The 14,886-nt window shown below is 44.7% G+C and overlaps 1 protein-coding gene across 1 annotated transcript in view; it reads right to left on the bottom strand.

Annotated features, from left to right (window-relative positions):
- Positions 1-275: 275 nt before the first annotated feature.
- Positions 276-14,886, bottom strand: part of CD101 (CD101 molecule) — a 33,457-nt gene continuing 18,846 nt past the window's right edge. Inside the window, exons 6-9 of the mRNA XM_021690221.2 lie at positions 14,187-14,591; positions 11,190-11,600; positions 7,929-8,324; positions 276-517 (exon numbers count right to left, since the gene is read on the bottom strand). Coding sequence (XP_021545896.2) covers positions 276-517; positions 7,929-8,324; positions 11,190-11,600; positions 14,187-14,591 — 1,454 coding nt within the window. The remainder of the gene's footprint in view (positions 518-7,928; positions 8,325-11,189; positions 11,601-14,186; positions 14,592-14,886) is intronic.

The raw sequence follows: 14,886 nt of genomic DNA, 5'->3' as shown, positions 1-14,886 counted from the left end.
TGAACCTCTGTGAGGTAGGGCCAGTGAAAAACAGGGTAAATCATCTAGCTCCTGGGAAGATGCAAGGGGTAGATGAGGGTAATACAACGAAGAGACACTTAGCAGTGTGGGGCCCCACAGAGACGCTCAATAAATATTCCCTCTGATTCCTAGCTAACTTGCCTAAGGCCACAGACGCCAAGAAGGACCGGATCAGGATTCATTCACATTCACATGCCGCTCAGTCTGATTCCAAAGCCCGCACTTTCCCCAGGGCTGCTGGAAGCTCTCCAGATTCAGTTGTCTTCCTCTTCCTCTTCCTCTTCCTTCCGGTTTGTTGTCCAGTCACCAGCCCCTTTCAAGTTCACCCAGAGAGCCTTTTCATTCTGTGCTTTTAGACTCAGTGCTGACAACTTCCTGGCCTTGTGGTACCAGCAGAGGAGGGAAATGGGCAGAAGAATCAACAGAATGCAGGGGAAGACCAATAGGAAATAGAGTAAAGATGTTGATGAGCAGATCCTGGAAGGAAATGTGGGCTCTGCAATGAAAAGGAGAACAATAAAGATAATCAGTCTCCAACTTACCTGCACGAATCAACGATAAACCCGTGCGGGATTTACCGTTACAGGCAAATACAGGTAAAAACTGCGGGGCCAAAGAGCAGTGGGCCCTTTAAATCACATGTGGGCAGGAAAAGGGGGAAGCGGTGGGGGAAAGTCAAGTCCAGGATGGTGCTTTTCCAGCCTCGCGCTGCCTTCACCCAGCAAGTTCCAACCACTGGGGTTCCAATGACCTACTTAAAACCAACAGCCGCGAAGAAAAACAAAGCAAAAAAGAAAACCTCTCCTTTAATCTTCTATCCTCAGAAAAGAGATCTATAACTCAGCCCTCGTTCTCAACTCTGTGGCCGGTCCTGAATTTTTAACGGAGTTATTCCCACGGCTGCTTCTTACGTACTTGTGCGCGCACTCCCACAGCGTGCTGTCCTTACACGACAGCACACACAGTGAGCAGCTCCAGCCCTTCCTGACTCTCCAGATGGGTCTCCCCCGGGTCCCCTCCTTTGAGCTCCTTTCCTGTGTTGCTCTATTGCCTCCATCCGGCACACGCTCTGCACCCTAATCCTCCGGGTCCTTCTGATGCAGCTCAGATGACCCGTTTCTTCCCCAGGGTCATCCTACCTGCCTCCAGGCACAGTCCTCCTGGACCCTCTTCTCACACACCCCTTGGTGTAGACCTCTTTTGTTCCCCCTTAACCATCTCCTTGGTTTCATCACAGTTACTTGAGTATACCTCATAGTGTCATTTGCTTCCATGTCCCCTGCAGTGCCCTGCACACGTGCGTGACAACTGTGGCTGATCTGAATGGAATCGGACTGACTGCAACCACATGGGCAGAGGATACTATATAAAGGCAGGCTGAAGCACATGACTGCCGGGCAGCTGCAGCCCATGGGGAAGCGCCATCAGCCACGCAGACATGCAGAGCACGCACACGCCACCCCAAAGTGGTTCCCGGCCACGTGCACAGGGAGGCAAAGGGACAGGGCTGCAAACACCCCAGATTCCAGGAAGCAGCGCCCAGAGTTACTAGTCAAAGGACTGGCTTTACAGACTCTCCATGCAGAAAGACACACACTTAGAGAGACACCAACGACTAAATGTAGTCTTCCAACTACATGTATTTATGACAGGATATTTGAAACCAGGGCTCTTCCGAAAAATCGGATGCTAATGGTAGCTGTGCTTTTATTAGAAAATTGTAATGACATAAGCGATTTCTTCTTCAAAGGTGAAGTTATAGGATTCATGGGATTATAGACTCTTAGAGATGTAAACAGCTTTAAAGGTCATTTCTACCAACCTCTGCTGCAACAATTTTGTTTTTGGCATTGCCGATGCATCTTGCACCTTGAAGAACGTCTCTTTGTTGGAAGTCAAGAAAGAATTTAAACATTTGTCCAACTCCTGCATTGTGAACTCCTGAAGGACAGGGCCTATATCTTACGCATCTTTTTATCTTGTCCAGCACTTGGTCCATGGGTCATCAATGGAAACTGATGAATGAATTAATTGCATGAGTAAATTGCACCCACAGGAACCCAGGGGTGGCTGCCATCATGTTGCACAGAGTAAAGATCATCACTGAACATTAGGCTGGCAGCTCTCAGAACTCACAAATTGCTACAGGGGTCTGTGGCCTGGATTTTCTCTGGTCTCATTTATATTCTCCAGCCTAGATTTGGTTTTTGTTTTTGAAAGGGTGGGCAATGATAAAGCTAAACTTTTAATTCTTTATCACCGCCTCTCTCCATATCCTACCTGACCCCTTTCTCCAAGGCCCTGCTTGACTACGATAATTCTCCCAGCTCTTATCTGAATATATTTGAAGGCATGTGGATAAGCAGAAGGTATAGATGGAGATGCTGAAAGAGAATGGAGCCGTAGGGAACAGTGAGTAGAAGTCCTGGCTTTGACACTTCACACTACTCAGACACAGGGTAGTGACTGACTACCATCTCCAAGACAGCTGGGTACACATTCTGGCTCTTTAACTTACTGTTACTGACATTAGACAAGTTACTTATCCTCAATAATGATTAGTTTCCTCATTGATCAAATGGGGATAATTTCTAGAGTTGTGATGAGATAATGCACAATAAAGTATTTAACAGAGTGCCCAGTGCATTTGTTGAGTCAGCAAGAAATAAATATTAGTTGGAATGCTAGTGAGAACGTTAGGAAAAATCATAGGCAACTTTCTCTCAAGAGATGGGACAGAAAACAGGGCTGGACCAACTGATTCCCCACACGGGGCTACATGCTTGGCCATGTTCTTCCACAGGCCAAGACTCTCCCTTAAATCTCTGGTCCCTCTGTCTCCACGACTGGGTGACAATCCATTGAGAGTCTAATGGCTACTTATTAGGAGACTCTGACTTCCCTTCCCAGTCATGGGTGGCAGAGAATTGGAAGGTGAGAGTCCACCTCGGTCTCACCATTGTTAGATGATGGTGTGATCATGAGGAGATGGGGCTGGCACATAGAAGGGGGAAAGAAATCTGGTACTTAGTTTTTTTGCCACTGAGACTCTAACCTTCAGCATGAAGGGACTGCCAGAGGGCTTGACTATCTTAATGGGGAGGAGGCTGTTCTGTTTGGAGCAATCTGCCATCAAAGGATTCACAGTGCCGAATTGGCCAACAGCTAGCAACTCTCAGCTCCAGTGCTTCTAAATTACCTCTCCTGGGAGGTCAGTGTTTGCTCTAGATCCCACGATCACCATTTCCCACCATCTGCCTCTCACCCATATCTGGATTAGAATTAGTGACATTCAAAACCATTAAGGATTGGCATTTTGAATCAATCCGAGTAAGTGCCCAATGCTCAAAGTACAAGGTCTGCAAGACAGAGCCAAAAATGTAATGAGAACACTTCATCATGAGGTTTAGTTTATAATGCGCTTCCACCCACAGCCAAACATGCCACGAGGAGCATTCCTTTTTGATATCACCTCAGAAATACTGACTTCAGCAGAAGAAAGATACAGGATAACAAGGGGGGCTACCGACTCCTCCCCCCCTCCACCAAAACTTTGGCAACTGACTGTGCCAAGTGTGGCCACGTGAGAGAGTTGGCTCCTGCCAAGCAATAAAAGTAGGGTTAAGGAACCTGATACGAGTGCATCCCAGAATGAGTGATGCCTGATAGCATCCTGTTTCATTTTAAGACTCAAGCTTGCTCATTCTTTCATCAAGCATTTGTTGAGTACTATGTGCTGGAGACTTTGTTGGAGGTACTGGGGTAGCACAGATAAATTCTATGGTCTCTCCAGAAACTTCAGTGTGGTAGGGGCACATGTCTCCTTTGAAGGCTCGCTCTCTAAGTATATCCTTACCCAAATAGAAGTTGGGGAGTAGTAATAAACACCATACAATTACAACTAATCCAGTCCCCAGGAAGCTGTATAGTCTTGTCTATTAATTAATCACAGCGAATTCTCTAGAATAAGGCATTTATGTCTGGGCTCTGAGGGTGAGGTAAAAAGACAAAGGTATCTCTAGCCCTTACCTTGGCATAGTCATAGATAAGGAAGTAAGATGGAGAAGAAGATGCAAGGTCCATTCCCTCAGGGAAATTCCTCTTAATTTTTCTGCCTTCATTTGAACCACAGGCTCCACAGTTTTATTAGGTAGTCCTAAACTAACCCAGCCTGAAATTGCCACATAGGGGTGGTGGAAAACCACTGGAGAAGTGAGAATTGCTAGCATGTTATATCTGATCTGGACTTTATTAATACATAGAGCAGGTCCTTACAAGGAGTGTGATTATGCTGTGACTCAGTAAGTCCTTGAGCATCTCTATGTGCCAGGTACTGTGCTGTGCTGGGAATGAGACACTCAGTCTTTGCCTGCTCAGAATGTACAGTCTGGCAGTGCTTATGGATGTTAGACAAGTGTAATGACTAAGAGAATAAGGTAAGTCACTGAGAAGGTGGCGGTTAAGTTGGGAGGTGAAGGATTCATAGATGTTGATCAGAGAAAGATGACATGGAGGAGCATTCCAGACAGGAGGTGGTCTATGTTGATGCAAGGTGTTGGACTGTTGGTCTACCCTCTTCTAATCTTCCCCTTCGTCCTTGCCACTGCCTCTTTCCCCTCCAGAATGTAAACGTGCTCAAGTCCCTACCACCTCCAAACCAAAACAGAACAAAGTAAAACTTGACTGACACCTCTCGCCACTTGTTATTTTCTCTCTTGCCTTTACCTCAAAGCTCTTGAAAGCATAATCTGTATTTGCTGTGTCCACTTCCTCACTGTGGTCTGACTTTTTTCATTACTTGTCTGCAATTGCCCAACAGTGTGAAATCCAATGGATATTTTCCAATTCTTATCTTAATTGACCTCTTTGCGGTAGTTGAGTCTGTTGGCTTTCCCTTCCTTCTTGATACCTTCTCTGCTTTTGGTTTCTATGATACCACCAAACCCTGGTTTTCTTCCTACCTCTTGGCTACTCCTTTCATTATCCTTCACAGGCTCCTCTTCTGCATTCCCCTGATCAACAGGGATATATCTCAGGAGTCCATTGTTGGGCACCATTATTGGCTATAAGTTGATGCCTTCTAATCTACAAATCTGGCAAAGATCTCACTTGGAAGTCCCCATGTCTATTGGGTAGATCTCTGGATAATTCACACATATTTCAAACTCAATTCCAGCCCAGCTTATTCAAAATTGAACTAAATTCCCCATTCAGACCTCTTCCTATATCCACCCATGCTAGAAATTTGATACTCATCTTTGATTCTCCACTTCTGCTCATGCACCCTCCACATATATCTAATCAGTGTCTAACTACTAAAGATGACACCTCCTAGCACTGAATTCCCGCCCTTCTCTCAGCCCTCATGTGCACTGCCTTAATTCAGGCCTTCATCTTGTCTTACCTGGGTTCCTACTATCAATTTCAGATAGTTCTCCCTACTCTGTGTCTGCCTCCCCTCCAGTTCATCTTTAACACAGCTCCCAATAGGGGCTTTCTAAAATGCAAATCTCATGATGTCCCTCCCCTGCCTGAACTTGTTTGCTGACACTCCATAATGTTCATGAATAAGTTCACCACCCCCTTTGAGATCCGTACCCTCCCCATCTCACTAACTTCATCTCTTGCCCTTGCACCACAGCTTTTATGATCATCTTGCATAGTCATCCCTTTTCCTAAAATATGTTCTCTTCCTTTTCATAGGCTGCATACCCTGGGGAACCTCCCAGATCTCCTTCCCACCCAGCCCTGCCTCTGTTCCTTCATCCTGAGGCTACTTCTTTGATGACCCCTATCATTTTGGACTTCATGTCCCCCATCAGAATCTGAGCTCTTTGGGAAAAGACTCTGTAATGCATGTTTTTGTGTCCTCAGATCCTCACATAGTTACTTATTGAACAACTTAAAATATTTTGTCACATATATGGATATATCCATACGTGTGTGTGTGCGCACGTGTGACATGTTTGGAGGCATAATGGAAAAGAGAGTTAACATTTCTTGTGCACTTACAATATTCCAGGGACTATGTTAGATAATTTATACACATTTGTATAATGATCCTCACTTTATGAGTAAGCTGAGGTTCACAGAGGTTAAATAACAGGGTACAATTTCAGAGCTCGTAGGTAGGTGACAGGGCTGTGATTTGAGCCTAGGCTTGTCTGATTCCAAACCCTGGAATTTTTCATCCCCCCCACTGCCTCCACAACTCTGCAACTACCAGAAAGGAACAGCCAGGTAGAGGAAGCGAGATGCTATAATTGAGGATTTACTTGGGAACCTTTAACTGTGTTTATAATGAAAACCCTCAGCTTATCATGGCACAGGCTTTCAAGCTTCTTTGACTGTAAAGAATACAAAGATCACCCAATTTTTAATGTTTTCTTTCCAGAGTTCATCTTTTTTAAAACCTTTCACCTGATTTATAAGGATTCCACAAAGGTTAACAGTACATATACGCTGTGAAGGATCTCATCTTTCTCAGAGGAAATGTGCTTTTTAGTAACAGAAGAGATACTTTTTACACTTGTTATCTATTTATTCTGCTACAAAAAAACTGCTGATGCTACAGGGCCTGGGAATTCCAGTGAGAAAACATGTATGGAATGTGCTCAGGGTTGTGGGACTTCCCATAATGATTGGAATAGAAGAAAAGCTGATAGGAAGAAAAATTCTCTCTGGACACTTGGGAGAAAACTCCTGAAGAAAAATGGTCAGGGGAAGAGGATGACGGAGCCCCAGGGAACACATCAGATAACTCTGGCTTCCATTCTAGAAGCCTGGCCAGGGCTGGGATACAACTAACCCTACTTCAGAGAAGTTGCCACCATTCTGGGCAGCACCCTTTCTCCCCTGCTAAGGAGCGTCACCAAAGCTAGCTGGTGTTTTAGGAATGTTATCTTTCATTGATCCATCTTACCCTTCCTGGTGTGGGGCACCGAGACCACATCTCTACGTCTTCAGAGTCCCTTTCCCAGTTCAGTTTATAGCTCACCTCTCACCCTCACCTTAAACCTTACCAGAAAGGAGTGGCTCAGCGATGAGCTGGCTACATCAGCCAGTGCATTGATCACCAGGGAAGATTTACGGGTCTGGCTGGAGAAAGTGCTGCTTTTGTTAACAAATGCTTCGTGAATGCCTATTACATGCTTAGCACTGGATTGACTGGAAGGATGCGCCTCTCCTTCACAACCACCTGTTCCATATCCCTCCTCAAGCTGTGCACTCAGCTGAGTAGGATGGCCTTCCCACACAGAGAATGGCCATGCATTGGCCAAGGTCTTTCAGTAGCTACCCTCCTTGCTGGACCCCGTAAACAGGTTCTATAGGGCACACTTCCTCCTTCAATGCCTTGCAAGCTGCCATGAGGAGAGGCAACCAAATGACTATCATTATCAAAATTCTGCTCATTTGTTGAACATATAGAGTGAGAAGAAGCTTGGCACTTATGTTTTGAGAAAGATTTCATTTTGTTTTTGAGGTGGGGGGCGCTTAGATGTAGTTGGCTTTGGTTCAACCAACTGAAACCTAAAGTCACCGTGCTCCTATCCCTCATTCCAACTCCCACTGCAGATCTGAGCTTTCTGAGACTGGAGAATCAGCCAAGGGGTAAGGATGTCTGCTGCGAACATTATTTTGTTCTTTAAAGGGATATGATTTTGATGGGTTTTTTTTGTTTGTTTGGGAGAGGAAGGGGGGAAGGAGGTCAGATGCCCCTGACATTTAAATGTCTATGCCAAAACCTCACGTAGACCTTGTCTGTCCAAATGAGAAATGGAAATTACGATTGAGAGAAATGACAGAGTCACTTTCTTTAGGGAATCTGTAAATGCTTTCAGCAAAGCACAAGAGGGGAGACCAAGATTCTCCTGACCACGAGCCAGGACAGATTAGCCCCTCGTTACCTGAAGGCAGCACCATGAGCACCATATGCTGTGACTCATCTGATGCTTGGTTGACCCACTTGCTTGGACTGCCATGCAGCTGCCACTCTGTCACCCTGCACCAGTAGAGTCCAGCGTCCTCCATCTCTACCCGATGAAGCTTCAGGACAAAGTCTGTAGGGGATGAACGGTAACAGTGCGGATGCCTCCTGAGCCCCTCTTCACCATACTCCAACAAGCCATCATGCCGCAAGTGCACCACCATCTTCCTTCCAGAATTTTCCCTGTTCCGGTACCACATCACAGAGAACAGGGAAGCTGAGCTGCCAGAACTCTCCAGGCTGCAGTGGATGGCCACCTCTCCATGCTCAGTAGCATTTTCTGTCCTGTACCCTTTGGAGACACGTACCTTACTTCCTAGGAAATAAAATGGCAATAAATTAAAGAAGAATCTAGATTTTTAGATTGGATACCTCCTCTGAAAAATCTAGTTCTCACTGAGGAGATGCCATCTTAAAATCCTAAGACATCAGGTCTTTCATCTGTAACATTTTTTCCTCGACCCCTGTCCTTCTTCCATATTTGCTAGAACATTCTGCGCTATGAATCAAACCAACCATTTTCCTTCTTCAGCCCTACCTCTTGTCTGCTGAAAACCTGCCCCTGAAACCACCCAGGTTCAGTGGGCGCTCTGCCCTGCTGCTTTTACCCCTCCCTGGTCAACTTTTTCTTCTACTTCCCAGAGGGATCATTCAAAACTTCCAGCCATCCCCTCAAGCTGGGTATTGCACCACTGCCCCTCATTCCTAGCAAATTACCCTCCTCCCATATGCCCAGATATCATCTCAGTTCTAGATGAAAGGAAAGAGGAGGCTATCTGAGAGACTGAACATTTTTATACAAGTGTTAGAATACCACTGAAGGAGAGACTTTAAATTATTGGATTAGACTAAGTTGGTTTTTTTATTATGTTCAATTAGCCAACTTATCATTAGTTTTTGATGTAGTGTTCAACGATTCACCAGTTGACTAAGTTTTAAACAGATTTTGACATTTACTTTTTTAAAAAGTTCCCCTCCTAACTAGCAGGTGAGAACTTTGAATGAAGGCCAGAGTAGTTACAAACAAAATAAAGAAATTATAGTATACACTGAATTTTCAACTCTACTACAAACACATTTATTAATCTATCTTTAAAAGAATAACGTTGCGGTGCCTGGATGGCTCAGTTGGTTAAGCATCTGCCTTCGGCTCAGGTCATGATCCCAAGGGTCTCCCTGCGCAGCAGGGAGTCTGCTTCTCTCTCTCCCTCTGCCCTTCCCCCCTCTCGTGCTCTCTCTCTCAAATAAATAAATAAATAAATATCTTTTAAAAAATTAAAAATAAATAAAAGAATAACTTTGTCTGATCCTGGATTTGTTGTTGTTGTTACTCTCTCCTTCTCCTCATGGCAAAGTATGTGAAATATTAGTTTATATGATACCGTCTCTGCTTCCTCATCTCAAATTCCTCCCTACTTGACTGCAATCAGCCGTCCAATTCCATCGCCATGCTCTGGCCAAGATCCTCAGTATGGGCCCAATTTCCCAGCTCAAGACACTCCATTTTGTTGTCCTCTCTGTGGGTTTTATCACTGAAGTCTATTTTTTCTTGAAGTCCTCTCCTCTTTTGATTTCAGAGAAAATGTCTCTCCTACAATTCTGACCACTCCTTCTCGGTATCTTTCCCTGAGGCCTCTTCCTTAACTCACACCCTACACCAGGGTGCACAGCTGGCCACCCCCAGCCAGCCACACCCCACCCACAGATATGTTTTGTTTGACACCCTCAGAATCTGAAAAGAATTTGGATCAGTTGCGTACATTCTCAAATCGAGCAATGTCACACAAAAAAGATTTTAGGCACTTCTTGATAGACTAAAAGATCAGACAACACTGAGCCCACATTTCTGGATGGGAAGTGTTTGCTAGGTTGAGCTAAGGAGTAGCTGCCTCCTTAAAGGGATGTGCATACACTGTCGAGATTTGGCTCGGGCAACTGGGAGAAAGGGCTGCTAGCCACATAGATGGGGAGTGCAGAAGTATGCATGAGTCTTGTGGGATGGCAAGGATGATAATGCAATTTGGGACATGCTGAGTGTAAGGGTCTCAGGGGCTTCCAAGCAGAAATGTACAACAGGCAGTTGGGTTGAAAGACCTGGAGCTAAGCATAAACACTTAGAGCAATTTCATCAAAGGTGGTAGTTGAAACCAAGGCAGAATTTAAGAAGTTCTGAAGAGGGCAGAGAATAATAAGACAAAGGGGTCCAGGATCTGTCCCTGAGGAACACCCACATTTAGCAGGGAGAAGAAGTGCCTGAAGAATGTGAAGAAGGGAAACCAGAGCAGCAGGAAGAGATCCTTATGCTAAGCTACTGTTTTGCTCTGCTGCCCCCAACAGATTGTAAGCTCCTTAAGGCAAGAGCTGTGCCTTATTTCTCTTTGTATCTCTCATTGTCTAATACATGGCGATGTTCATTATAATCTTATTTTTGGATGTTACATAGAAAATAAAATTTGAAGCACCAAACTAGATTAACTTATTTGCATTGTGCTGTTGGATCTCAGCCAGTTCCCAAACCTTAGCTGTGACATTCATTTAATTTTAATCAACATTGGAGGTGACCTAACTAATACCCAGAGATCCAATCAACCCTGCCCACATTTACACCGCAGCACTCCTAGACCAGTGCAAATGGATGGAACTTCTATTACACTTTTAAAGATCTCCCAAGGAAGAGGAGACTCCCTCAGTAAGCCATTCCAACAGTTAACTACTCTTATTTGCCTTATGTTTAGGCAGCCAAATGTTGAAAAGCAATTTCTCCACACATCCCTATAGAGTTGTACAGTTTCTGTTCACAGTGGGAGAAATATGCTTCGTATTACTCTTTCTTTGCCAAATTACAGTAGAGCCCCACTGGAATGACACAGCTTGCTATTACAGAGACCTAGAGATACAACACCCTGGGCAGCTCCATAGACCAGGCTGCCAGGCTGATGAGCAAACCAATCAATGGGATCTTGTTCCCATCCAAGCTCCTCAAAGCCTCGGATTGATTCACTTTAAGTGACACCCACCTCTTCTGCTGGGCTACTAGGTCCTGCATTCGTTGTGTAGGTGGACACTATTCCTATGACCCTGGGTCATATTTCTACCTTCACATATCCACTCCAAAGAAGAGCTGCCCAAGAGAAGATGGCAATCCTACAGAAAGACGTGAGGATACACTTGCGAGGTTTACCTGGGGGCCTGAGTTTCAGTTCTGTCAGACCTGACTTCTTTTCTCCAAGCTTGAGCCAAGTGCCATTTGTAGACAAGAGCCATTCCTCCACGGCGCAGTGGTATTTGCCCTGATCACTGTCTTCCATGTTCAAAACGTGTAGCTGAAACAAGTCTTGGGAAACCTTCTCGGGGTAGAATTTTTGTTTTCTCCGTAGGGTGTGAAATTCATCCCCATATTTTACGACATTGTTTTTGTCCATTTGCAGGATCTTCAGCCAGGTTGCTTTAGTGGAACTGGGAGAGAAGTACCAAATGACAGCTAACTGAAGGTCTCCAGTGGACCGGGACAAGATGTTACATTCTATGTTGGTGTTAGAGTTGATGAGGATCTCTTGGACTTGACTGCTTGAGTTCACTTGTAGCTTGCTCTCTAAATTAAAAGAATGGTGACAGTGACTTTTTTTATTTCGCTAGAGAATAGAATTTTAAGATAGAAGGGACATTAGAGGTCAACTAGGCATGAGGCAATGTCTCCTACATCCATTAGATGTGGGAATTCCTTCCCCCGCAGCCCTACTAACTGCCCACTGAGCCTCTGAACAGTTCACCAACTGACAAAGCAGCCCATTCCATCTTTGGACATCTCTGCCACTAGGGAATTCTTTCTGATGTCAAGTTGGATTTTACCACTCCCTACCTTCCAGTCACTGGTCCTGGTTCTACCCTCATCCGGCAGAGTGGGATAGGGAACATGGGGAGGGATGGAGTGTCATACAGAAAACCAATCTCTTCCACATGATAATGCCTCACTGTCAAAACATAGACATCTTCTCTTCTGTCACATTTCATAAATCAAAGTGAGTGAAAGTGGCCCTATTAATGCTTTGTCTGTGTGCTCACTCTCCGGAATACTCCTGGATTCCCAATTCGCCGACGTGTCCTTGTTTGTATCTGCCTTCAAACATGGGTGAGCAAAAGGAAGTTGTACGTGGGCTACTAAAATTGTATGTCTCTTTGCAGCCAGTCAACTGTGGGAATCTTATACAGAGATGGAGTCAACTATCCTTTTACTCCAGCAGCTTTTCTGCTCTGTCAGGAAGATGAATGCTACAACTTGCCTCCCAAAACTTATTCTAACTTCTTGCTGATATCATTAATTCTACTTTTGTAACTGCTTCTTAAAATTTGCTGGTAGGTCCCTTTCCTCTTCCATCAACAAATATGTATCAAGCACACATTGTGTTATGTGCCAGACCATTCCTGGCTCTGTGGATACCTCCAATCAGTGGGTTCACAGTCTAGAGGGAGAAACCACTACAGGCATAGAGGCTTACAAATTATAAGACTGTGTCACCCAAGTGTAACAGAGGTATGCAGAAGTGGCTGTCAGAGCACAGGGCAGGACCATCTAACTCAAATATGGGAGTAGGGGGAGGCTTCCTGGAGCAGAGATCTTGAAGCTAAGTCTTAGGAGTGAATAGGAATTTGTCTGGTGGAGAAGAGGTTAAAGAGTTCCACACAAAATGCATGACTTGAACGAAGACTGGAAGTGAGAGAGAACACAGAGTATTTGAGGGCTTGCAAATAGTTCAGTGTGGCCAGAGCTCAAATTCAAGATGGAAAGTAGAAGATGACACTGGAAAGACATAAATGTACCATGTTATAAAGGATCTTGCAGGCCGTGCTATGAGAGTTTGGATGAGGTGGATATGGAGGTGTTGTGGTTTCTCACCTGGGCCACTGGTGGATCGTGAGGACATGGAGAACAGTGTAGGAAGAGTAGATTTGGAAGAATAAGAATAGTGCATTTATGTTTGGACTTACTGAGTGTAGATATGCCTTGGAGGTAATTGTATAACGAGTCTGGAGATCAGAAGAGAAGTCTTTCAGGATAATGGATTTGAGAGTTTTCAGGATATAGGTTGAACCAGGGGGAGGAATAAGCCCACTTCAGGAGACTGTATGGAATGAGAAGAGAGCAAGCTAAGGCTGAAACGCAAAGGAATGGATCTGTGAAGGAGGAGAATTCTGCAAAAGAGAATGAGAAGAAACAGAGTGTTAGGTAAGAAACCAAGAAAATCTTGCGTCATGAGGCCAAGGAAAAAGGAAGTTTCAAGAAGAAAAGATTGGGTCAACAATTTTAAATACCATGGGAAGGACAAGGCAATTAAGACATGAGTTAATCAACAAGGAGATTGTTACTATTACCAAAAATGTCACTCAGCAGCAGAGAGAATAATGGGGGCTACCATGTCTGAGCATCTGCTTGATGCATCAGGCACTGTCCTAGGCACATTACATATGTCACCACAGTGCAGAACAGCAATTTAGGGATGAAGTCCCTAGACTTGGACAGATGGAGTGATTTGCCCAAAGCTAAGCTGCTCACCGGTGCCTGCCAGGTAGAAATGACTTCAAAGGCTCTTAAACACAATGTCTTTAGAGAATGGAAGTCATAGAAGAAGATACATGACCCAGCAGGACTTCGCCCAGGTTGTGTCTCTGCTCTTACACCAACTGATGAGGTCCATTATATTTGATTATAATCAGATATTCTCTCTTATACATAAACATGTTAAACCAAGAGGATAAATGTATTCTAATGGAATTGACATTATCCTTAGCAGTAGGGGAGACATTTCAAACATTTAATGACTAGTAAGGCATGGGCAGTGACCAATCCAAAGAATGCCTCCCTCCCCACCGGAGCTGGTCCGAGAAGCCCCCTCTTGTGCCATGTGGTAATTTTCAGTTGCTGGGTGGTGGGGACTTTTGAGAAGAGAGGGAAGGAGCATGGAGCAACAGTTATTAGTAGTCAGTGTGGAAGTATGTCAATGTTTTAACAACCAGTATGGCTATCCCATGCATACTAACTTCATGTTAGCCTGGATATCGGTTTTACATGGTGCTAAACATGGGGGAAGGTATGTTATATTTTAATTCTATAATTTACCCAAAATAGGAGAAATGTGTTCATTTGTTTTTAAAGCAGGGATTACTTTCCAGTGGTGTTTACCTGGTAAAGTGATGGCTATCATCAGTGAGTGAGAGATGGCAGAAGCCCTCACGGGGCCGCTTGTGCATAGGGAATTTCTGACGTAAACTTCTACTTTACACTGATAAACTCCTGCTTCTTCCTCGGTGGCATCATGGATTAGGAGTTGAGAATGAAATGAGGACTGTAAAACTTTTGTCTTCTTTTGGAACTGAGATAGGAAACCCCCCCACTCAATAGTGCCATTATGGGTGATTCGAACAAGTGGATGAAAGACTTGAGATCTTGCTGGTTGGAACTGCCACGTCACGGTGAGTGGCACCCTGAGGTTGGCGTAGTCAGCCTCCACTATGCAGGACAGGCCAAAGGTCTTGGCTAATTCCACTTTGGGTTGACGGCTCATCAGCTTAACCCATAAGCTCGACTCTGTGGGCAGAAATAAATGGGAAACACCATTGCCAATATGTTTGTCAAATCAAAGTTTTCCTACTGACCACCTCTTTACATGGAGCCATGCATTCAAACATCGGGAGCATCAACTATTTGGGGCTCAGAGTTGACTCACAGGACAGTCTGTCCTGAATTCTGTCCTCAAATTTTCCAAAGTTGATCCTCTTCTAAGAGCGTTCCCAGCAGTGATAACAAACAGGAAGTGTTTCTCCAGCCTTCTGCTTAGACAGCTGCTACTGAGTGGGTGGAGTGCTCTCCCCTCCCTACACCC

This window comes from Neomonachus schauinslandi, chromosome 4 (assembly GCF_002201575.2).
Source record: "Neomonachus schauinslandi chromosome 4, ASM220157v2, whole genome shotgun sequence".
Lineage (NCBI taxonomy): Eukaryota > Metazoa > Chordata > Mammalia > Carnivora > Phocidae > Neomonachus > Neomonachus schauinslandi.
This window is presented reverse-complemented; position numbering and strand designations above follow the sequence as displayed.